At 36.4% G+C, this 26,052-nt stretch overlaps 1 protein-coding gene across 4 annotated transcripts in view; it reads right to left on the bottom strand.

Annotated features, from left to right (window-relative positions):
* Window positions 1-337: 337 nt before the first annotated feature.
* Window positions 338-26,052, bottom strand: part of arl6 (ARF like GTPase 6) — a 35,784-nt gene continuing 10,069 nt past the window's right edge. Inside the window, exons 2-8 of one of the 4 annotated variants that reach the window (XM_043700800.2) lie at window positions 22,446-22,587; window positions 18,882-18,943; window positions 16,987-17,055; window positions 14,098-14,192; window positions 9,412-9,541; window positions 8,008-8,063; window positions 338-2,015 (exon numbers count right to left, since the gene is read on the bottom strand). In XM_043700800.2, the coding sequence (XP_043556735.1) occupies window positions 1,990-2,015; window positions 8,008-8,063; window positions 9,412-9,541; window positions 14,098-14,192; window positions 16,987-17,055; window positions 18,882-18,943; window positions 22,446-22,568 (561 nt within the window). In that variant the 5' untranslated portion in view covers window positions 22,569-22,587 and the 3' untranslated portion in view covers window positions 338-1,989. Of the gene's footprint in view, window positions 2,016-5,997; window positions 6,083-6,141; window positions 6,447-8,007; window positions 8,064-9,411; window positions 9,542-14,097; window positions 14,193-16,986; window positions 17,056-18,881; window positions 18,944-22,445; window positions 22,588-26,052 lie in introns of those variants that run through there. The other 3 variants (XM_087992854.1, XM_043700799.2, XM_043700798.2) reach the window with 3 other exon arrangements.

The raw sequence follows: 26,052 nt of genomic DNA on the forward strand, positions 1-26,052 counted from the left end.
AAGGCAGGGCAGTGCAGCCTCTTCAGTGATAAGTAGACCTAGCCCCATGTTTCCCACTGTGTCAAGCTGCATTAAGTTTGTAACAGTTACAGTGAGTTAGCAGCTACAGGAAATACATAAGTAAGGCTTCTGAGCATGAAGTGCATGCTGCAGCATTACAAAAAACTGGGTCCACGAAAAGAAAATGAAATGACTTTGTTTGATATTTTCACTTCCTAGCCAAGTACAGCTTAGGATTTAGCAAACTGATTGATTACATCCTATGTAACAATATAAAAGGTTCTAGGTACATACTGCACCATTAGAAAAATGTGATAAAGAAACTAAATGCCACTAATTGATTTACTTTTCTTTAATTTCCATTCACAAGATAGACTCAAATAATAATAATAGATTTGATTTCATCCTTTTATAACACTTAGCTAAACGGGATCAGTAATAACCCAAGCAAATAGAATGACTCCATCAAAACCTTGTTAATTTTGTAACTTGGGTAAAACGAAAGATGCAAAAAATGCATTTTGTTTGTGTGACGAAATGAAATAAACAAGGAAAAGAAATTACTGCAATGTTTACAAGTTTCCCCCCCATCAGGATTTGCATAATGAACAGTCCGGATTTTGTGATCAGTGATGAAATGGCACTCACAACGGATCTCAAAGAAAGTTGCCCATGACGATAATAAGGTCTCTTTGGAATGGATTTCAAATTTCCTGACTTTAATTTGTATCTGGTGTCAAGTAAAATGGATTCTGAGGTGGCCAGCAAATGTGATATCATCAGGCAGGGTAAGCAGCCAATCACATTAAGGAGTTCTCACAAACCACAAGATAGATGGCAAAATGCATTATATGACCTTCACATTTCATACATTTTGCAGAAAGCGAAATAAAGACTGGAACTTACATTAGTTGAAATACTAGAATTAAACTGGATTTCATCATGATGGAAACATTTGACACTGCTTAAAAAAAAGACAAGTTATATCTCATTAAAAGGTCAAACTTTTCCAGGATTTTTACATCAATATCACAGTATAAAAAGTCAAGTTTTCATCAGTTCAGTGATTTCTCACAGATTTCCATAAGTGGGGAGTTCAACAGTACATTCCTGTGGACAGCAGAGAAACATACAGCAACCTTTGGATTTCAAAGTTTAACTGCAAATGTGTGACTGGCAAAAGTTGCTGTCAATTTTGGAGAAGTAACAACAGAGAACACTGCAATTTTGTCATCTGTACACAACCACAAAATCCAGGCCATGCAATTGATGACAAGGTGCATGTTTTGAAATTATATATCTTTCTAAGCATGTCTGAAAAGGATGTGCCAAGTCTAGATGGAAAACTTGTATTTCAAGTAGCCTGATTTGGTGTTTCTTTATTTAAAAAAAAAAGAGAATGTTACCCACGTAAAGAGCTATAAATTAGTTCTCCTCTCCTGCCAGCTTACTGTAATGAAAAATGGCTGTATGCTGCTCTCTGCTAAGCAAAACATCTTCCAAGTTTAGATCAATCAATAGTGGCCTATAGTGAAGCTGTCAAGGACCTAACAAGTGCTGAGTGGCTATGGACCGGGTTTTAATTTATTTTTGACATTATTTAGGAAAATGTTGCTTGGGAATGTGCGAGACTGCACTATCTTATTTACGTGTTTAGAGCAAGCTGGCAGTGAGCCCTCAATTCAAGACTCTTTGTGCAAGTAATATATTTGATGAGTCTTTAAACACCAACTTCTCATTGGGTACTTCTTCCAGATCTTTACAACAAATAATTCCTTAATACAATTCAAAGTAAAATTTACTGTATCTTAGTATTACAAAAATACTACATTACTTTGACTATGTACATTATTTTGCTTTCTGAAACATACAATTTAAATGAAGATAAATTAAAAGTTTGGTCCCCAACATGATGAGATATATTTGGTGCAATGTTCATCTCTTGAGTAGTATCAAATCACCTTAATTTGCCTCTCTTTTCAGTGGCCTTCACACCTTCATTGCTTTGATTTGATCTGGTGAGTCAATAACACAAAATCAATAATCATGACAGAAGTAGGAGAGTAGATGCTGTTTTCTGAAATAATAAAATTTGCACAGTCCACTATAATCAAGTGTATTGTCCAAAAATTGTAATTGTCCTATCTAAATATAGTCAATAACGTAAAATTATTAGTTGCTGTACAGATAATTATCAAGGAAAAAAAACTCACAAACCAAGTATTAAGCTTGAGACTAGAACAATAATACAGATGGGACATTGATGGATCCAAGCAGAAAATAGCCATCTGGGTTATTGCACAATGAGATTTGGAAATGCAGGCTGTGCTCACTAGGTTCCTTAAGCTAAAATATTCTATTATCTGGTTTGGCATCTAGTTAGTATCACAGAGATATAGAGTCATATAGCATGGAAACAGACCCTTTGGTTCGATCAGTCCATGCAGACCATAATCCCAAACTAAACTAATCTCACCTACCTGCCCATGGATAATATCTCTCCAAACAATTTTTTCATGTACTTAATCCAAATGTCTTTGAAACATTATAACTGTACCTATATCCACCACTTCCTCTTCAAGTTCATTCCACACACAAACCACACTGTAAAAAAAACAAATTGCCCTCATGTCTTTTTAAAAGTCTCTTTCTTCTCACCTTAAAAATATGCCCCTGGTCTTGAAATCCCATACCATAGGGATAAGACACCTTCCATTCATCTTATCTATATCCCTCATGATTTTATAAACCTTTAAAAGGCGACCACCTAACCTATGCTCCAGTGGAAAAAGGTCCCAGCCTGTCGAGACTCTGCTTATAACTCAAACCCTCCAGTCTATAATAGCAAAATGTCACAACAACAAAACAAAATACCCATCTTACTTTTTATTATTATCCTGTGATATCTGTTCACTCCTATTCACAGTACAATGGCTGAAGGAATAACCAGCAGACTGTAAATTCTGTCATAATTACACACAGTCAGCTTACCTCCCCTGAATAAACAATTTATATCAGAGTCAGACATTTAACTAAAACATTAAGTACCATACCATTTGTCTGAAAAGTATGATGTAATGAAAAAGCTCAAAATCATACAACAGAAATGCAGTTAAGAAATTTTGTAATAGTCCCTTGACAAAGCTTTGAGTTGTTTTAACAATTATAGAGGGTGATATAGATAGACAGCATCTTACCAGCATCCCATATCTTATTTTATTTAGTTGAGTTAGGGGGTTATGGTAGAACAGGAGATTGAAGATCTAACTTCCTAGTCTTGCGATAAAATAGATTAACTAAAAAAAAATTCATTCACAGGCAGGTCAACATTTACTATCCAAATGGCAGTTTCTCTCCCTAAAGGCCATTAGTGAACCAGATGGATTGGTCCAGCAATCAACAACAGATTCAGGGTCATTGTTAGATCCAGGTCCCCAGAACATTACCTGGGACTCTTGATTAACAGTCCAGAAAATAATATCACTAACCCATCAACACACCTCATCCCACCCCCTGTCATTAAACATTCCCCTGCTTCTTCATAATGTGTTATTCCCAGTAAGGAATCAATCTCAGGAATACTTCTGCCCTTTGATTATTCAAGTAATTATTATTCATATGTAAACCTCCAGTGAGATTTGAATTATGGTCCATCACAGCTAAACTTGATTCCACCTATATCAGATACATTTTTAGCATGGATCACTGGAACATAGATCTATTTTACCTTCCAGAATACCAGGCACTGAGGCCAATTGCTGTGTTTCGACGGCCAACCTGATCAAGACTGGTTAACACTGTGGGAAAGGAACCCAAGAAGCCTTTGTTGCATGACCAGGCATATGTTGAACAAATTTGCTGAATATTAGGAAACTCAGAAATGTAACGATTAGAATTGGCATGCACATACCCGATCTCTGAAATAGCATCTCAGATAGTCCCACTGCTCCTTTTCCCTGCAGCCCTGTAAATTTTCTGTCCTTAGATAATTATTTAAGGATGGCACGGTGGTTCAGTGGTTAGCACTGCTGCCTCACAGCGCCAGGGACGCAGGTTCAATTCCAGTCTTGGGCAATTGCCTGTGTGGAGTTTGCACATTCTCCCTGTGTCTGCGTGGGTTTCCTCTGGGTGCTCCAGTTTCCTCCCACAGACCAAAAATGCGCAGGTCAGGTGAATTGGCTATGCGAAATTGCCCATAGTGTTAGGCGCATTAGACAGAGGGAAATGGGTCTGGGTGGGTTACCCTTCGGAGGGTCGGTGTGGACTTGTTGGGCTGAAGGGCCTGTTTTCACACTGTAGGGAATCTAACCTAATTATCCTCACCACCTGTGGGTTTATTGACAATCATCTTACATTAATGACCATGTCACTAACGGGAACAGTTTTTCTTTCTGATCTGTTTATATCCCCATGATTTTGAACATCTTCATTATATCTATTCTTTACTGTATCTTCTCCAAGGAGAACAGTCCGAGCTTTTCCAATCTATATAACTGAAGACGTATTCTAATTTGATCATTTCACCTGCCTGAATTTGTAACTGGCTCTATCAGATGCATTGACATTTCTTTTTCTGGAGAGTGCAAATTGTTTAGCTTCATAATGAATGGCAAGTGCTGCATCTAAAACAAGGTAAAGCAGCAAAAAGGGCAGTTAATAACAATGAGTATGTTGGAAGCATTTGATCTTATCAATTAAATTCACTTTCTGTACTTCATAGAATCACCGAATGGTACAGATCAGAAGTCATTCAGCCTATTGGCTTGTTTGAATGAGCTATGCAATTACGCCCTCTTCCTTGCCTTTTCCTTATTCCTCAAATCTCCCATCTCCAGATATTCATCCCATGTCATTTTAAAAGTTAGCACCAAATTTGATTCCATCCCCATTAAAGAAGCAGCATTATTTACAGACTTAATAAATTAGCTTGGCATATGCTTTTTTAAAACTCATATGGAATTACGACAGAGATCTTCATTTTGAAAAATTCTTATGTATATAAAGGCACTAGTCCGCTTTCAAACTTCTTTAAGAAGAGCTAGACAGACAGTTTCAATGTAATGACTCTACTGTTTTCATAGAAAGTCAATGGCAAACTGGCTAATTGAATCCATTTGATATAACAACCAGAATTAAATAGAACATAAGTTGTTACTCCAATCGCTACAATTGGAAGAATGAATAAGTTCCAAGTGATGATATTCTGGCAATTGAGTGGGTATAAAATATTAAGATTTTTTCAGACAAACATTGTATTAATGCAGTATAATATTGATAAAATGCCCCCTTAGATGAGCGTAGCCTGCAGGAAGTAACAAATGCAATTATTGCACAATGTTGGATCAGACTAGTGGGTTCATTATACTATGACTGATGTTTCCTGAGCTAATTAGTGTTTGATTATCATTGTAAAAATTCAACTGTGGCTCAGTATCATTGAAGAAAACATTTCTACTACAAAATTTCACACCAGCTCACTGTAATCTTTCCAATATGCAAGAGTTAAGGAAACAGATTTGTGCTGTTGACTTATGGCCATTAAGGATTTGATTGAGATTACCCTAATTCATTTTTCTTGGGGATCATACAGTTCACACATATATATATATAAAAAAAGACCGTAGTCTTATAAACTGGCATTGTATTCAAATTCGCATTCCTAGAAGACAAAAACTTTTCTTTTCACAACTTTGAAACCCTGATATTTTGCAAACGTGTTTCACTTCTAATCATAAAACACTGGCCCCATCTGAACAATAATTTGGAGTTGTAATTATAACAAATTAATTTCATAGGAGTTAGAAGACATGGCTTTAATCACCTGTATCCATAAACTCCTCCCAATTATATTCACAATTAAAATATAATGTTTGAAAATATCTAATCTAAGAATAAATAGTGAGAAGGTGAAAGAAATTAAACAAAAGAATCTACATCTGCCAGAGCAAAAAGACAGGAAATGTTTGGTTTAACCATATAAAACTATTGTACCTGCAGTCAAAATATGCCTGACACCTAGTGGCTGATATTTTATTTGCTATGGCTTGCTGTAATTATTCATCAGATGACTACAGTGGCATTTCTGTACATAATGAAGATAAAATGAGGTTTAATATCAAATTCTGAAAATAATACAATTAATAGAATCGCTATGCATTTGATTATTCTAATTATATTTTCTAACATTCAACATCCGCTTTATAGATTATTGATCACTGCAGAAAGAATTTTGAGGAAGTGTAAAAGTGTACATGATGTCAGACTTGGATGTTTCTCAACAGACATGCAAAGAATAAACTTTCCACATTGTTGTTTCAAACATATTTATTACATTTAAAAAAAAACTTTTAGATAATTCCCTCACTGCTTTCCTGCCTTGTCCTTATTTGATTAAGAAGTTGGGTTCAGCTAAGGCACTGTATCTTCCATGGTTGCGTTCAATTCCACTGTAGATTATACAATAGATGCATTTCACTAAAAAAGACAGTTTGTCTCTCTGGGTGCCTGTCTATAATTTGTAGGCTATAAATATATACCAGGTGGTGAATAATGTTGATAATCTTATTAGCTACATGAACAGTCCATCTCCATTTAGTTATTTAATTGCTCTCAAACTGTTCTCATTGCTTTCTCCCTTATAGCAAAAAAATCCGAATACTGATAATTCCCAAGTGTAATTCATATTTAAACATTAGGATTAATTACAGTATTGCAATCAAATTTTAGAATGCATGAATAATTAATTCAGGCTTTGATCTTGTTTTATGACATAATTGTTATTTTGCATGTTTGATTTTGAAGAAGTTTTTTTTAAAATAGTGTTAATATCCAACTAAAACTGGCAGAAGTAGTAAACTTTAAATGCAGACATAATGGAAATATGTCACAGAAACCGATGTGATAATACAGCACGAATTGTATGATTTTAGAAAGAGCTATTCTAATTATTCACTTTTCTGTACTGCACAAAATGCAAAGTATGTGTAACTTTCATTTCCTAGATTTGAGGAGCTTATATAATTAATCAGAGGGAATACTTTTGTTGCTCAATAAGGCCATACACTGAAATTTAAACCCTGGGGTGCCTCTGAAAATATATTAATATTTATGAATTTATTTTGCATTCAATTGGAATGGCATACAGATAGTGAACATCTGGCTCCAAGACAGAGTAAACTATGGATCTTATAGAGTTTTGTCAGTTTGGTAGCATGTTTATCTCCAAATCAAAGGGTTTGGGATTTCAATCCCACTTTAGGACTTTGGCATATAATCTTAAATTGATAATGTTGAAAGAGTTGCAGTGTGGGGGGACGTAATTTTTGGACTGAAATGTAAGATTTAATACCGCAGTTAAAAATACCACAACTAACAATTCCAGTGGTTTAGGTGAATGTCTATAACTTTAGGACACAATATGAAGAATAGTATAGTATTCCGAGCTAATTTCTTCCCTAAACTGTATCCATCAAAAACAAATGAATTGATCATTCATCTTGCTTCTGCTTGAGTAATTTTGCTGCATTTGACTACAATAAAGTGGTGGACTTAGATAATTAATTTAATAGTGAATTACTCAAGCAGTAGCATGGGACTTTATAAAAGCAAGCGTTTTCTTCTCTCCTGCCAAAGTTTATGACTTAATAATTTATTCACTTATGTTCAGAACAAATTTCCTACTTATGAAATAAGCCAAGCTTTTTTTTTTAAAAAGTCACTTACATTTTCTATCATGCCTTTCATTTATTTTGTACTATTGTTTTGTCTATGGATATGCATTTATCAGCAGATAGTCCTAAAATTGAAATAATGGCACATGCTATGCAGGATAGTCACACTGCTAACACAATGCTCATTCGTCTGCATGCAGAGAACAGGGCAAATCCAAAAAGGTATTGCAGCATAAGGAAGCAACATAAACACAGGCATGATGCTTACGATACAAGGTGCTTTCTAAGGTACTGAAATGGGGAGTTAATGGAACATTGTTGAGCTACAAATTTATACCTTGAAGCCAGTCAACACCTTCTTGTAGTCCTTCCCCTTTTATTGCATCACTGGCACTAAAGAAAAATCAATAAATTGTCAAACAGTCTACCAAAAATATAATGTAATCACATCACCAACATATGTTTATTCAAAATAGCTTCCAGAAATAAACATTTCAGAACTCATTTAGTTAACCATGGTCCTGGCAAGGGAGTCTTATTTTTGGAAATCATTAAAGTAACACAAGATCAGGGGAAACATCCTGATATGTACTTTTCAAGGGTGCCTACTAGAAATATATATCTTATGAATCAGAGGTTGTGAATACCATGCAGCATTAAGTTTTTTTTAAAATAAGTACAGGATGAAATGACTGCAAACAGTTTATATTTTCACATTATTCTTCCAATGGTACTTTTGGTTCTTCAATAGTCTGATAGGAAACATTGTCAAAATAGAAAAACAGGAAAGTCTATTGCCCAATATAGATAACATTTCCTTCACAAAATTTTAAAAGGAGGTTGAAACTGTACCAAAAAATGAAGTAGTTCAGTGGTTAGCACTGCTGCTTCACAGCATTAGGGACCTGGGTCCAATTCCACTCTCAGGCAATTGTTTGCACATTCTCCGTGTCTGCATATGTTTCCTCTGTGTGTCCAGTTTCCTCCCACAATCTAAAGATGGTGGTTTGGCCATGGGGAATGCAGAGTTACAGGGACAGGGTGGGGGTGGGTCTGGGTGGGATGCTCTGGATGGTCAGTGTGGACTCATTGGACCAAATGGCCCGCTTCCATACTGTAGGGATTCTATGATATCAATTTATTTGCATTCATAATATCTGAAAGCAAAACCTGTGCTTCTCTTTCACTTAATTAAGGTATAATTTGTTTTTCCCTACTAAATACCAATGAAAAAATGGGCATTACAGATAATCAGCTTCACAAATAGGAGTCTATCCAGGTTACAATCACACACTCAAAGAACATTTCAACAATCAGAGCAGATATTCTGCTGTCAGAGATAAAATTGGAGCATATTTTAATTCCCATGTGTAATTTTGAAGAATCAATATGGAATGCAAATATACACAGGTCTGGTCATCCAACTTTTATTGTAATGTTATAATCGTGACGACATTTACTGACATCTTGTGGTGAAACATCAACATTGACAAGTTGGCGTATTTAAAACATATCCGACCCTTAGCCATGGTATTTATTTAATAGAGTCAACTGTTCTTAGAGTATTTGGGTGCATGAATAAATCTACAGATGTCTTTTCAATTATTGATAAGGATAAAGTGAAAGATGTCCACTTGAAACGTAATTTCATGAGTATTCACTCTTTTACAATTGTCATGCAGCAATACATGGTTACAGAGAAATAAACATGCTGACATAAATAGGCTGTAATTCCACTTACCAAATATGCCATGCCTTATCTTTGATATTTTCTAAACACAACATCTGGGAAACCTTGACAGATGACAAAGCATCTCTGAGGTCCATCTTGTTCGCAAAAAATAATATTGGAATTCGTCTGTGTTTAATATCTGAAAGCAAAATCAGCTTTTTTAAAATTAATAAAATATAAGAACTATCTTCACCTCAACTACATACTCCAAAAAAAGATGAACATTGCAGCTGATAATCTTGGCAAAAGAAAGGTGAAGGCACTCAAGAGTTCAATTACCAACAAAAGAGCATTTCTTCCATCAGAATACAGACTGTTTTTTATTCATTCATGGGATGGCAGTATCTCTGGCTAGGCCAATATTTATTGCCATCCCTAATTGCCTGCAGGGCAGTTCAGACTAAACCACATTGCAGTCCGTCTGGAGTCAGACCAGTTGAAAATGGCAGATTCCTTTCCTAAAGGACATTAACCTAAATGCTACTAAGTTTTAAGATTTTGCCTTTTTTTCAATAGTTTATATCAAATTTCTTTCAGTGAAAGAATTACCTTAAGGCAGTTGCCTGTGGAACTAATCTTGCTGGCTTAAATAAAAGATGCTGTCAAATCTGGATTTGAGTAATTATGTGGAATCTTCCAACCCCTGAATGATGTGTCCAATAGAGAGTAAGTTGGGAAAATGATGGCGAAATCAGAAAATGAGATTTTTGACATTGAGAAAAAAACAAACTCTGATTTTCCATCCAAGAATTTAATGCCAGAATGAGAAACTTGTTAGTGAGTAGCAAGAAGCCTATTTGCATACTGACATCTCTTCAGGCTACATTCTCTTGCCTCAGTTAGATGCAGTTTACTATTTTCTCAGGCAATGGAATGGCAATGATTCCTAACAAGAAAGTTAGAATGGGTATCTGGCGGCTCCAGATCTCAGAGCATGCTCCATGGGTCAGCAACCACCAGCATTCTTTATCTAAGGAGGTTGACAATGGACAGGCTCCAAGCTTACCATGAGTCATGGCCATCTCAAAATCACTTATATAAAACCACTTCAATACTGCAGTCCCACTAAGCTCACTGATACCTTTCATTGTAATACTGATATGCACCCAATTATGGCGCATCTCAAAGCTCTCGCCCCTCACTAACTTTGGACTTCTTTGGAAACTCAACATTTGTGCCCCGTCACCTCAATCAGAACTTAACAGTCTCAGCACTTCTGTCATGCCTTTTAGCATAGACACAAAGCCATGCAAGCTTGTCATGGTTGCCAGAAGCGGTCAGTCACGGAGGTGGACATGTTACAGGATAGCACCAAACTTCATTTGTTCTATGTTGCTCCCATTGAATCCAGATAATTTAAAATGCCCAAAATAGCAGTGGAGTAGCAGCACCGCATCCAAGCTCCTGGTCTAGGACTCATCCACTTCTGTCTGCTTTGTTTCTCTTTTTACTTTTGCTCTTTTCTCTTCTCTTTAAAAGCCTTTCTCGGCGTCTTCGGCAGGTCAAGACCAGGCCCGGCCTCCCAAGCATGTGAGGCAGCAGTGGTAACAAAGTCCACTCCTGGCATTGGCGGCGGTGGGACTTGTGGGGGAGAACAGTGAGCCCAGTGTGGAAGTGAACGTGAGCCCAGTCTGGAGGAGAGTGACTGCTGAGGTGATGTCAGCAAGATAGGTCCAGCAGCAAAAGGTGGGACTTGAGCATTAGCGACTTCATCATTGGCATTGAAGCAATGCCAGGAGGGCACTATGGCAACATCGATAGTCTCTGACATTGGTGTGCCCGGTGCAGACAGTTAGAAAGTTGATTTGGCCCAGTGGTAAAAGATAGCACCTCCTATGTTAATTGGGTCTGGTGACTCTAAGATGGCTTAGAACTCATACACAGATGGACTTCCCTTTAAACTATACCTTTTCATTTTCTCTTATTCTTAAACTATCAAAATGGTACCAGGCATGACAGGCTGAGCTTCTTATATGCAGAATTGAAGGTATTGAGATTGCCTTGCAAGTCTATGCAAAATGGGCAACAATATTAGAAGCTGTGCATCATTCGTGTCAAGGTGGTCAGTTAAGTTTTGCACAGAAGTAACTGAGTTTAAAGAGCTTGTCATCTTAATTGAGTTTAAAAAAAGTCATCTGGTTGGCATTTGATACTAACTCAAAGAGAGCAGTTGATCTTTGATAAAATGATTGACCATTGTTAAGTAGACAGCAAATATTCTGGGAGCTACCAAAGACTGCAGTCTAGAAATTAAGGGGTCCACTCAGTCTCCCATTCCCATATAATTACAAAACAATTGTAGGTTTGTGAAGAGAGTACAGTTAATGTTTCAGGAGCAGTTCTGAAGAGCCACTGGACCCAAAATGTTAACTGCTTTCGCTCGAAAGATGCTGCCAGATTTGCGGAGTTTCTCCAGCAATTCCTGTTTTTATATTAAATAATGATTTCACTTAGGTGTTACAACAGCTCAACATAACATTATCTCTCCTTGGTAAAGAGCAATGATACAAGTGCATTTTAAATTTTAAAAATGACATATTAAATAAACTAAACAAATTAAAAAATTGAAAGAATTAAACCTGTGGTCCGGATGAATTGCATCCATATACTTTGAAAGAATCTAGCGCAGCAACAGCAGTGGCATTACAACGTATTTCACAATTTCCTAAGAAACAGTGAAGTGTCAAAAATATATTTAAGAAATGGGACAGAACATGTCCAGGAAATTAGAGACCAGTCAGTTTAACATCAACAGTAGGAAAAAATAATGGCCTTTTTACTAAAGGAGAGAATAGAAGAAAATCTAGAAAACATAAATATAAAAATGAATGGTCAGCATGGATATCAAAAAGAAATATTTAACTTGACTATGCTAACTGAAATTTTGAAGAAATAACAAAAATGCTCAACGGTGGTAATGCAGACGTGGTTTATCTTAATTTTCAAAAGGATTTCAATAAAGTGCCTCATAATGGACTAATGAATAAAGCCAGAGAATATGGAATGAGGTGATCAGCAGAACAATCGATTGCCAGCTGGCTTCAAGACAGAAAGCAGAGAAAAGGAATAAAAGGCAGTTATTTACTGAGTGTGAAGTGATGCTCCACAAAGATCAACACTGACTGAGACCACTACTGTTCACAATTTTTATTAATGATTTGAACTCTGCAGTCAAAAATGCACTTTCTAGATTTGCAGGTGGAAACATTACTGAGGACTGCACCAAATTACAGTACAATATTAATAACCATGAGTACAGACAAATAATTAGCAAGTTCAAAATACGTAAATGCAGTATATTTTGATAGGATGAAAAGGGAGGTCAAATTATTTGGAAAGGGCAAGCCTAAATGGGGTAGATGAAGGGATTTTAAGAGTACAAATTTAACCAATTACAGAAAATTGCACTGCAGGTTAGTCAGGCCATAAAAACAAACCCAACTACTCTGCTTTATTTCTAGAGACAGAATTGAAAAGATTGGGAAATACACTAAACCTGTATCAAATCTTGGTTTGAAGCACACAAGTACTATGCATCGTTCTGGTTGTCATATTAAAAAAAGAACAGAGGGGCGCTGGAGAGGGTGCAGAGAAGATGACCAAGGATAACATGCACAAGGATTCACAGCAGGAAAGGACTGACAGGCTAGATCTGTTTTCACTTCAGAAAAAGCTGAGGTGTGGTCTAATTAAATCCTTAGGATTATGGAAGGTTTTGCTACAGTGGATAGAGACAATGATTTTTCTTCTGGGTGAAAACACACCTACAGTCCATCAATATAAAATGGTGATCATGAAATCCAACTGGGAATTTAGAAGAAACTTCTCTACCAGAAGAGTGGTAAGAAGTACAACTCACAACCACAGGAAGTAGGTGAAGCAAATAATGCATATGCATTTATGGGGAAACTAGCCAAGCATTTGAGGGAGAAGGGTTACAACAGTACATTTAGTTGAGGAAATGTGGGAGGAGGCTGAAGTGGACATTAAATACCACTATGAAGTCAGTCCCTGTATTGTCTGTCCTGTATAATTCTTATTTCAGAAAAATAGGCACCGAAACACAGTTGCAATGAACAAAAGACAAAATTGTTTCATGTTGGCTGTACCAATTAAAGCTTTTATATCAATGCTTTCAAACCAAAATTAAACATTTTCAAAACATAACTGCTGCTTTGAAATGTCATCTCTTTAGTAAACATTCCTCAGGTGCTTACATCAAGTGAACAGATTTCACCTTGGAATAATTTCTATATCCAACAGGAACAGTAGGCAGGAGAAATTATCACAATTTTGATCAAAAGCATTATTTGTTCTGGAACTTGTATATTTCAAAAAGAATTTATGCAGTTTTAAACCAAGTGAAATTAGCAACAGCCACATTTAAAAGCTGTTTGACCACCTTTACCATTGAGCTTGACAGTGAGCAAAAGCCTTCCAGGTGCCAGCATAATCTTAAGGCTTACCTAAGCAGCTTACTTAGCAGCTTGTGTTACAGCTGGATCTCTCATGCAAGCTTAAGTAATATGTTAACAGCTTCTCTTGAACACTAACAGTTATCTTTTGTATAAAAAAGGAATCATCAGCCTTTACTAGGTAAAGCACACTTTTGTCTATTTTTATAGCTGTCAAAGGAAGATGAATGAATATTTCTTAAAGGTAAAATGAAACAGGAGCAAAGATAAATGATCCTACCTGGATGATTAAGAAGCGTATCAAGTTCTTCTTTGGCAACCACCATCCTTAATTTGTCACTGCTATCAATAACAAAAATGATGGCCTGGCCTTCCCTGAAGTGACCATGAGGAAATATTATACAGTTAATACTCTATCACTTTGGTCAACCCATATGAATATTTTGCATTATAGCCAATACATTGTATATATCATTATAAAATGGTTGACCAAAATTTCGCTACCTCACTTTTAACAACTTTATGTGATGGTCATGACATCATAAGAGTCATAGAGGTGTACAGCATGGCAACAGACCCTTCAGTCCAACCCGTCCATGCTGACCAGATATCCCAACCCAATCTGGTCCCACCTGTCAAGCTAAATAAATGAAGTGGCAACTGTTTGTTCTATATTATCTGTCAATTGACAGCATTTTCACTTCTCAGAGTCAGATGCAAATTGCTTACTCAGCTAGTTATTTATCGTCAACCAAAAGCACCAAACGCAGACAAGATTATCATTTTTTTTGTCATTGCTGTTTCTGGGAGCACTGTACACATTTATTGACAATTTGCTTTATGAAACAGCAGCAACTTAAACCCATTAGCTTTAAAGTACTGAGGGTGTAAAATAGATTTTACAATTGCAAATTATTCCCTTGTATTTTGTGACCAAGTTAGCCATGAAAGTTTATGAAATGAAACAGAAAATATTTAAGTTATTTTAAGCAGCTGAGAACATTTCTTTCTGTTGGCAGAAATGGTATGTGGGCAGAATTAATTGAAGCTACTAATTCTGGGGTTTTGGCAATTATTAATTGACAAGTTAGCCAAACTTAACAATGTAGCAATGTAAAGGTACAGTATTTCACCTGTATTTCAGACACAGGTGAAATACTGTGAACAGTTTGGTCCCCTTATTTAAGGGAAGATATACTGGCCTTGGAGGCAGTCCAGAAAAAAATCATTGGGTCGATCTTGGTTATAGAGGGACTGTCTTAAAGGAGAGGTTGAGCCTGTAGAGGCAACCTTATGGATATTCTTAGAGAACTTGACAGGGTAGATGTGAAAAGGTTAGATAGATTACCTATAGCGTGGAAACAGGCCCTTCGGCCCAACAAGTCCATACCGACCCTCCGAAGAGAAACCCACCCCTCTATATTTACCCCTGACTAATCCACCTAACACTATGGGCAATTTAGCATGGCCAATTCTAACCTGCACATCTTTGGACTATGGGAGGAAACCAGAGCACTTGAAGGAAACCCACGCAGACACGGGGAGAATGTGCAAACACCATACAGACAGTTGCTCGATACAGGAATTGAACCCAGGTTCCTGGCGCTGTGAGGCAGTAGCGCTAACCACTGCACCACCGTGCTGTTGTTTTTCCTTGTGGGAGAGTCTAACACCAGAGGGCATAATCTCACAGTAAGGGGTCTCCCACATAAGACACAGCTGCGGAGAAACATCTTTTCTGAGGGGATAGTGAATTTGTAGAATTCTTTACATCAGAGAACAGTCAAGCCTGGTCATAAAGGGTATTCAAGGCTAAGGCAAATCAGGAAAGAAATCAAGGGTTCTGAGAAAAAGGCAGAAATATGGAATTGAGGATCATCAAAGCATCCATGATCTCTAAATGGCAGAGACTTGATGGGCTGAATGACCTACTTCTGCACCTACATCTTATGATCTAAAAGAACATTATTTACTTCGTTAAGATGAATTTTAAACTCCCTTTATTCCAGACAAGAAATAGAACATTTGAGCATACTACACACCATACAACAATCAACAACTAATCCATTGATTTAAAAGATAATTCGCTAATATAGCCACACTTCAGTAAACTTATAACTAAAAACTCATAGGAAAACATACTGTGGTTGCACAGATGTCTTTTTAGGCAGAATGTGGTATTATGATAAGGGGAGACGGATTTAGGATTTCAGTAAGGATATCCTTCCTCAGATAGAGACCAAAACTGTACACAGTACTCATATGTAATCTCACCAAGGCTTGATACAACTGCAGTAATGAATCTTTACATATGCAATCAACTTGCCTTGAAATGAATGCTAACATAGTATTTGCCTTCCTAATTCTTGCTGCTCCTGCATGTTAGCTTTTAGTCACTCATGGACCCTTTAGAAATATTCTGCCTGTATTTTAAAGTGAATAACTTTACAGTTATTCATATTATCTTCTATCTGCCACATTCTACCACTTAGCCCGTCTAAATCCCTTTACAGCCTCTTCATAACTTGGATTCCCACCCAGTTTGGTATCAACAGCAATTGAGGAAATATTGTCTTGCAAAAATATTCAAGGTTCCATTTTCAATCCTTGAACAAACTATCACATTATTAATGGATGGAGAGTAATGTCATTTACACTGTTTAATTATTATTCTGATAATCAATTGAACAGCTCTTGTTAAGTGTGAACAATCCCTTCCAAATATGATACAACATTTGAAAACATTGCTAAGTTGATATATTTAGCTAGAAGATAAGCGATAATTTCCTGCACATTTTCATATTTAAAATTCTGCAAAGATAAAAAAGTTTAGATAAAATTGAAATAAAAAAAAGCCATCCATTCGGTTTAACATTGGATCAATTGTTTTCTTTTACATGAATGCAGCATCTAGATTGTGGTCTCAGCTTATTCCAACAATTCTGTTAAAAACAACCTTGACTGATAATCCAAAATGTTTTCTCCTGATTTAGTATTTCTGTTTCCCACAAAAGTTAAAAAGCAAAGCTATATGATATTTTGAACAATAGGTTTGCCAAGATTTAACTAGCATTGACATTGCTTTTAACCTCCGGTTGGTGGTTATGCAAACTCTGTACATTTTTTTTCTATGTACTTTATTGCATTTTGTTCTTTACCCAGCACTTACTTATAATAGTGTTCCCACAGGTTTCGATATCTACCCTGGCCAGACATATCAAACACTGTAAAGGAGAGGCTGGGGAAGAAAAAGGATCATCATCAACTTGATGTTTGACACATTTGCAAACAAAATAGCATGCTTGATTCCCAAATCAAGCTACGGAGACATCAAACTACAAGATTGTTTTCCATACTGTCAACAGAACACAAGTTCTGTAAAACTGCATTGATTATCTGCAGATAATATTGCACATCTAAGATCACAATAGCCATCAGAATGCAGGGAGAATGTTACATGGATCTCCATGTATGTATACTCAGTAGAACTTCCTTTACATCTCATTATTTCAAATTCTGTTATTACAACATCATGTCAACTATCAAACTCCATTATATCAATGGAAATAACTTGTTTGTTGAGAAAGTAAAGGTTTTATTTTAGAACAAACGTGTTGATAAATCTTATTACTACGTAAAAAAGAGTAAGTTCTAAATCTGGCAAGTAAAATGTTTCCAAATATTACAATTAGATATAGTCAATGGTATTGGACCAATTTTGTTCAGGTTGCTGAGGCATCAAAATGTTCAAGCTCTTTTCTACTTCCAAAGCTCCATATATGTCACATACAGAAAAACATGAATGTTTCATTAACATGGATAAAATACATTACTAAACTGCAATCCTATTTAATCCTATCAGTCTACAAGCAATTACACAGATAACAAAAAGTGGTAATTTGTAACAGTAATTATTCTAATTTCCCATGAACGTTCTTGATCAGGAAGGTATGAACATCCAAAGCAGTGCAAACTTTCTGATGTACAGCGTTGGCATTATTGTGCTAAATATGATTGAATGCTAAGAGTAAGACCCTCCTCACAAATGGAGTTGACAGCAATGGACAGAGTTTGGAAGCAGAAAGGTATTTAAATCAGTTGGGGAGTTGGTGGTGGTGCTAGGTAGGGAATGTACACCTTCCCACCTCTGCCCTGATTAAGTCTGGGGCAAGAAGACTCATGGATGGCCTTCTTTTTCTGAAGCCAACTGCAAACCGGAAGTGGGCAAATAATGTCCATTTAAGGACCTTATGTTCTCCTATTCCAAATCAGCCAGAAATAGGTAGGGGACTCACCATATGGTGGGGCCAAAGGATGTTTTTTTTGAGGGAATTAGTGATGGCTGCAGATGTAAAGGGGGAAAAAAGTCTACATTAGAAGAGAGTAAAAATGTTAGTTAACACGAGGACCAGGAATGGGAATCCAGTTGAGGGAGTTGGGGGTGAGTATTATGGACAAGATGAACTCAGAGGTCTTAAAGGGAAATTGGAGAGAAACTAGGAAAAAAGATGGAAGTTCAGGGCTAGGGCAGGGGATGCTTTTGAGAAAATCTAGGCTGGTGGATTATTGGAAGAGGAGAACACAATACAGATAGCCGATCTGATGGCTGCGATTTTGGTAATAAAGAGGTCGAAAAGCTCCTTCAGTTTAATTAGGGAGCTGTGGTTACAGGAGTGGGAAGAGGTTTAAGATGACAACTGATGTAGGGAACAGAAGCTAGGGGTTATCTTTGCATCCTAGAATAACTCTAAAAAAGAGAGAGAGACAGACAGACAGCATGTGAGACTGAGTCATAAAGAGAGTGACAGTGAGAGTGACTGTTTGTTGGGAGAATGGGTAAGAGGAGGCTAGGGCACAAGAGTGGAGATAACAGCAAGAGTGGAGATAACTGAACAAATCAATACCTACGAAACATGGCAATCATGGGACAAAGGCAAGACAATTACCTGAATACCATCAAGATTCTAACATTAAAACGTTTGCTAACTATTTACTTATCAAAGTTAAAAATCTATTTCTTCCTATCTGGCAAGCCAAACCAAAGATAATGAAAAACAATAGTACCCAGAGGTCTTGAAATTTTCGATGCTGAATCCAATGGTTGGAACAATATCCTGTACTTGAGCCTATAAAACAATGACACAGATCAGCACAAATCATTAGTCCAACAGATGTTTTTCTTGTTATAGTATCGGTTAAAACTGCAGTTCATGCTTCATGTTTTATACTTTTTTGTGTACTGCCTTCCAAGTAATTTAAATTTGTATCCTTGAAAAAATATTACAAACAGAACTATATAACGTCTTATGATAGTCTTTCTTGTATTGTACTCTAATCAATTTAAAGCAATATACTTTCAATGTTATTAAATGCCTGTGATGCACCCTAGGGCATTTCATATCATTGAAGATGTTATAGAAAAGATGTTGCTGCTATTAGAATAGTAGCTGTATTTCAAAACTACTTTGGAGTGGCCTGATACTCCATTTGATACAAGGCCGAAATTCTTTATACAACAGGAAAGCTACATAATTAGGTATCCACTTCAAAATGTAGCTCCTGTAAATTATTAAGTCACATCAGCATTTAACAAATAGTTGAAATTGAGAAATGTGAACACAATGTCTATGGTATTTCTTTAGACTGGAGCACTGTACTAACTTCAACAAATGAACAATAGAACATTAGGTCAATAATTCTACCAGAGCCCTGAAATTATGTTACGGCACAGTTGCAGAAGCATTAACAGGCTTGAAATACATGATTTAACATGACTTCTAAAATAGCATAGTGGGGAATATTAAGTTACTGAATTTGTTTGTTATCATATCATGGTGCAATTTCAGGGTCTAAGCTTTTTTTAAAGGTTTAATTAACAACCATTTAAAAATAGCAATAGGTTTTTTTTAAAAGCATTGGTATATTTATCAGCACTCCTGAGCACAGCACCTGTAAACATATATAACTATGTATCTTTGAACAGTGGCAGCATTCTAATCAAAATTGTTGAAATATGTTAAAATATAGACTTTTAACATTTGTAGACAGGAAACAATGATTTATTAAAGTATATGTAGTGTTGCAATGCTCCACAGGTGGTTTAGTGCTGGCTTTCTCTTGCAAAACTTACTACTCGCCCTAGTGTCCTCCTCAATTGTTTTTACTGATACATTCAACTCCTCAACATCCTTCCCATGAAACTGTTATGATTAACTAAATGCTTGCCAATTTTCTCATTGAAAAATAAAAGTATGAATGTGAGAAAAAGTACTTTTTAATACAAAGAAAATTGGCTGTTTTCCCCTTATTTATTAATCATTTAGAGGCATGAAATGGTTCCTCATGGCAGTTTCAGAACTATTTCAAACACTGCAGCTTAAGTTTCCTTCCAAAAGATTTTGCCACTCCCATTTATGGTCCAGTAATTCACCATAATAATTGTGATAGTAGTTTTGTAAATTCATTAAGTAAATGTGGGCTTTGCTGGCTGGACCAGCATTATGTGTCCATCCCTAAATGCCCTTCAAAAAGTGGTGGTGAGCTGTTTTCTTCAATTGCTGCATTTCACTTGTTTTTGGTACATCCACATTGCTGTTTTTCTTGTGAGAGGGAGTGGCGGCGGTGGGTGGATCCAGGATTTTGACAGTAATGGAACATTGACATTTTTCCTAGTCACGGTGCTTAGTGGCTTGGAGAGGGCCTTAGAAGTTGGTGTTCCAACGTATCTGCTGTGCTTCTAGATAGCATGTTGATGGATTTATAAGATTTTGTCAAAGGAGCTTTGGTGAATTGCTGTAGTGCATCTTGTAAAGGATACATATTGTTGCTATGAAGCATTAATGCTGGAGGCAGGAAACGCCTGTTGTGCCAATCACCCTGGCTGTATTGTTTGGGTGGCATCAAAGCTTGAGTGCTGTTAAAGCTGTACTTCATCCAGACAAGTGTGGCATATTACATTACATACCTAACTTGTGCCTTGTAGGCTATGGAGAGGCTTTGGGGAGTCAGGAGGAAAGTTAATTGCTGCAGGGTAGCTAGCATCTTACCCGTTCTTGTTGTCAAAGTATTTATATCTATAATAAAACAAAGAACTGAGGATGCTGAATATCTAAAACAAAACAAATTGCTGGAGAAACTCAGCAGGTCTGGCAGCATCTGTGGAGAGAAAGCAAAGTTAACATTGAGTCCAGTAATCTTAATCTACAGTTCACTATGAATTAAAAAATATTATATTTTAGATCATAAGTCTTAGCAGGTGAAATGCTAAAATCCCCATGACTCTCTGGCCTGGGGAAGAAATGCCTCTAAGGGATTCATCATACTTGTATCCACTTTCTCACTAAAGTTAAAAAGACACATTTTCACCATGAGGTAATGATAAAATTAGATTGGTCAATAATGCTTCAGATGATGGAACAGTTCACTGAAAATTACTGCTTAAGGCCATGAACACAGATTTCACTTGGGCGAGGCAGCAATGTGATTGTGTTACCCGAGAGCTGTTGGCACTTCAACAACAATCAGCAGTCTCAATAGGAAATGGAGCATTTTCAAGTAAACTATTTGGTATATAGAACAGATATAAGTCTCAAATGCATCAGTCTCTTCCTAGAGAGAGGAAGCTTTGTGAACTGATATCTCATTTTAACAGCAAACAATTTTCACTGCAGAAATGTCAAAACTCTGCCAGTTAGGAATGGGCTTGTTGACGAATATAAAAGTAAGTGTTTGTTACCAAATAGCTGATATCTCTGGTTCTTCATTTTAAATCTGGGAAGTAATTAACTTTAAAAATATAGAATAAGTAGCAGAACCATAGACAATGTAAACAACAATGCTGCAACTTTTAGTAATGCATTATTTTCGTGAAATATAAGAATATATAGTGAACAACTATTAGAAGGCTAGGACGAGGGAAAGAAAAAGAAGATTGGTGATAATAGACAAATGGAAAAGGAAAGAAAGATCTTGTGTTTATTTAGTGTATTTCATTACTTAAGGGCAATCTCCAAATGATTGAGAATGATTAAATACTTTTGAAGCTCAGTCAATGTAGGAAATGTGTCAGTCAATTTGCATGCAGCTAGGTCCCACAAATAACAATGTCCTAATCACAAATTGATTGGTTTTATAGATGTTGATTATGGAATAACTATTGGCTAAGTACAGGGGAGGAATTCCCTGATCATCTTCAAATACCATGGGATCTTTTACATATAATTGTGGGTAAATCAGGTTTTGGTTTAACGTCTCATCTGAAGGACAACAATGCAGCATTTTCTCAGAAGCATCAGCCAGGAACTCGGTTTGTATCATAACCTTCTGACTCCGAGACAACAGTGCTATGACAAAGGTCAGTTAGTGGTGGTCTGAGGTAAAGAAATAAAAAAATGTTTAAAAAGAAATCACAGAAAAATCAAGACATTTGTTAAAGAAAGTTCAAGTCTAAAGAGGCTCAGCGGAATAAAGCACATTTCCTCAGAACTGGTTCATAAGATGACTACAATGTGAAAATGAAAGTTGAAGGCAAGTGCCTATGATTTGCAAGGTGGCATTAATTATAGACTGATGCTGATATGCTTTCATTTAAATGCATATGCCAATCAAACAATATAAAATAAAACTTACATTTGAAGGTTTTAGGCAATTAATTATAGTTGTTTTCCCACTATTGTCCAGTCCCAAACACAACACGTGAACCTCCTTCTTCTTTAGACCAAGCCAGCCAGCTAATTTGTCAAATAGCCCCATGGTTTCGAGTTCAGTTGATCTAATTACAATTAAATGACAAAGAAGAATGAATTTTATAAGAGCTTGAGAATAAACAATAACTTTGTTAAGCAGAAACTTTTAAACAAAGTCACTTCATTAAGTACAGTGGCCACTCATAAAAATGAAGTAAGTAGTGTGGTTTAAATGAGGAGGAGTTAATGTATTATTGTAACAATTATGGTTTAATGGATTACTGAGGAATAGCCGACATTGCAGCAGAAGCTGGTTTAATTGGGTAATATCATGAGAAGACTAGGGTCATGGATCACCCTGCAAAAGCTCGACATAATACTGTCCTTGAAGCACACCTCTTCCTTTAGAATGTGTTTAGATCAAGTTTAAAAAGTTTTTATTTTTATATTTTAATTAAACATAACTGAATAAGAGGCATGTCATCAAAAATCAGAATGTATTAACTTGCTATATTAATAAAATTGAAACAGTTACTATTCTGTCTATATGGAAATACGCACCATTTCTATCAAAGAAATCAAACAATAATGCATGATTGTCTCAGCCCTAGGATACTGTAAAGATGTATGTCCGACAAACAATTTAAGGATGCAGTTATACTACAACTTCTCATCTGAAATCTGGAATTTAGAATGTGATCGAATAGCAAAGCAACCTTGTCACATTAAGATCACAGAGTTCAGAGTCAAAGGAGTATGCAGGCACAGTTCTTTCTCCCTGTGAATATTATGGTTGGGAGAGTGGGGCAGTGGGAAAATTATTTTTCTATACTGTTAAAAGGATTGGGAGAACTAAATGGTGTACTAGTTAGACACAAGGGCACGGCCATTTTACTTTAGGAATTCAACTCCAAACCCAGATGTATAGCATCCACACTATCAGAAAATGTCCGTTCTATGTTAAATGAGATAATTGCATGAATGAACTGGATTAGACTCAGTTGTTAGCTGGCTGTATTACACAGTAGATCTTCAACTATTTTGCAAAGCTTTTTTTTAAAAAATCCATACCAATACAGCAAAACATAATTTCTGATTAGGGTCTTTCTTTCTCAAAAACACAGAATATAAACAGTTAGTAGCAATTTCACAGCAGTCTCAGAAAGTGAGACTGCAAGGTGACTGAATTCAACTTCTTTTTACACATCTGTATTAACTAAACAACAGAAACTCACAGGAGTGAAACATCTAGATTCTGCTTCCAAGTGCCCAATACTCGATCTGGTAATGGTTGATACAGATGCAGCATATTGGAACTGGAACGTGTTCCATTCCCAAGAACCTTAATCAGGATAATGGCAGCTTGGGCTACAGAGGGTGAAAATGGCTGTCTAGTATCTTTAAAGCTAAAGATCACACAACACCAGGTTATAGTCCAACAGGTTTATTTGGAAGTAATAGCTTTCAGAGCACTGCTCCTTCATCAGAGCACTGCTCCTGTGTTGCGCGATTTTTAACTTTGTCCACTCTTGTCTAACACCAGCACTTCCACATCATCTTTAAAGCTAAGTAATGCACGAAGCTGGAAATACAAAGCACCAGTAGGAACTTAATTTAAAACTCATTGCTTATCTTGCATCTGTCACATTAGTGCACTTAGGAGCAAATAATCACTGAATTATTGTAGTGCTACTAGTCTTGCTTTTAATAAACCAGATTATCTATTCTTTTAAAATTCTGTGGTTCCCAACTGTTTGTTAAGCAGTGTAAATACAATTACATTAAAACAAAATTTGGCTTAAGGTCTCAATGACTTCTTGAATCAAGCTCTGCAACCAATTCACAACATAAAACCAAACTTCTTAAACTGTTAATGACGACAAAAAAAGGTCTGGAGAGAGAGAGAGGAAGTGGTTTTGTCGAGGTTCGTCCTGAGCAGCTCTGTGACACAGGACTCTGTGTTCTATGGGCTGTTTCCCATGAAGCACACTGAAACAAACAACAACTGTGCCTGGAGGACCATCAAGTCAGTGAAAGACACTCTTTGGTCTGACTGAAACTTGCTCCTCGTATAAAGAATTAATCTCGACCGAGTGTTGCAGATTGGCACATTCCAAGATACAGAATGATGTGCTGTGGGACACATAGGCACACTGAAGGAGTGGGGAATTACTGCCATTTGGGGTTTTGTTGCCAAAGTATAATGAGGAAAGTTCAATTGTCAGACCCCCTCAATGCCTCAAAATGAACATAAATAGATTTCCGCACAAGAAAATGTCTTTTTTTTGCAACTGTAGGGAAATTGAGAAATGTCAAACTTACAATGTTTGGCTTGCTTTTCTTCCTCCAAGGACTGTACAGATATGATTTAGAGCCTTTGTATGTACTTATAGATAACTTTAATGTGTAAAGTATATTTTCTAAATAAAAGTAATAACTACAATTTGCTTGTCACATGGTCACAGATAATATCCTTGATGAAATTGGTTACAACTTCACGTCCTCTTCTCAATCAGGCTTATGATTTAAAAAAAAGTGTTATCTATTATTCATAGACAACATCACAAGTCATTCTGAGGTAAAATAGATTTGTTCATCTTTTATAAATTAAATTTCTGGAAGTGCAAAAGAAATATGACCTGATGACCCTTCACCATGAAGCAGGTTAAGATGTATGCAGAAGATATGCATCTGGCAGGTAGAAAGGATAGCTGCAGCAAAGGGGAGATCAGACTGCCTATTTAGGAAGTTGTGTGCATTAAACAGGACAGAAAGTCAACAACAGGGGAGAGCAAATATTGTAAATTGGACATTTTTACTGTTGCTTCAGTTTTGCTACAGCCAAGTAAACAATTTAATGATATTTATAAATGAGGTCAGATGAATAATAATTGGCGTTGCTGTACTGTTAAAACTACAGTTAATCTAACTGAGGAGGTTTTGCAGGAGTGTTTTATTCTGTTGACAACTATCTTTAGAAATATGACTGCTGGGGAATGCAACTCAAAAGGCTGAATCCATTGAGTAGAAATATGGGAGAACACTGTACCCAAAGCCAAGTTAGAAAACCTTGCAACTGCACATGTGCCACATTTGTCGAGAGAGATAAGAGTATCTTCGTTGCATGAACTAAAAGTCTATTTATCTTTTCATTTGACAAATCATTTGCCTTTCATTTCATATGTAACTTGCATTGTGTGCGAATCCAAAACTAAATGCGACAAAAAGTGGAAACTCCTTCGTAATTTCTTCATTTGGAGATTATTTTGGTTTACAGTTCCCCCTGGGGGATCATAACACAGTTTCTTTACATCATAATAATCAGGACAACAGACCTTAGATTAGCAGGCAAAGCAGATTCAAAACTACAATCTTATACATGACACAAAGGTTACATAAAATCATGAAATCAGTATAGTAATATATAATCGAAATCAACATTCATCTTTGCACAGAATTCCAACTCACAGGAATCACTTTTACCAGTTGCGAAGATTTACAAAGGTACCAAACTATTTTTCTCCCTTTGTTTCTCTCACTCATCTAAAAGC

The sequence above is a fragment of the Chiloscyllium plagiosum genome, unplaced genomic scaffold, assembly GCF_037043375.1.
Source record: "Chiloscyllium plagiosum isolate Xiang-an unplaced genomic scaffold, Cpla_swu_hap1 HiC_scaffold_12, whole genome shotgun sequence".
In the NCBI taxonomy this organism is placed as follows: Eukaryota; Metazoa; Chordata; class Chondrichthyes; order Orectolobiformes; family Hemiscylliidae; genus Chiloscyllium; species Chiloscyllium plagiosum.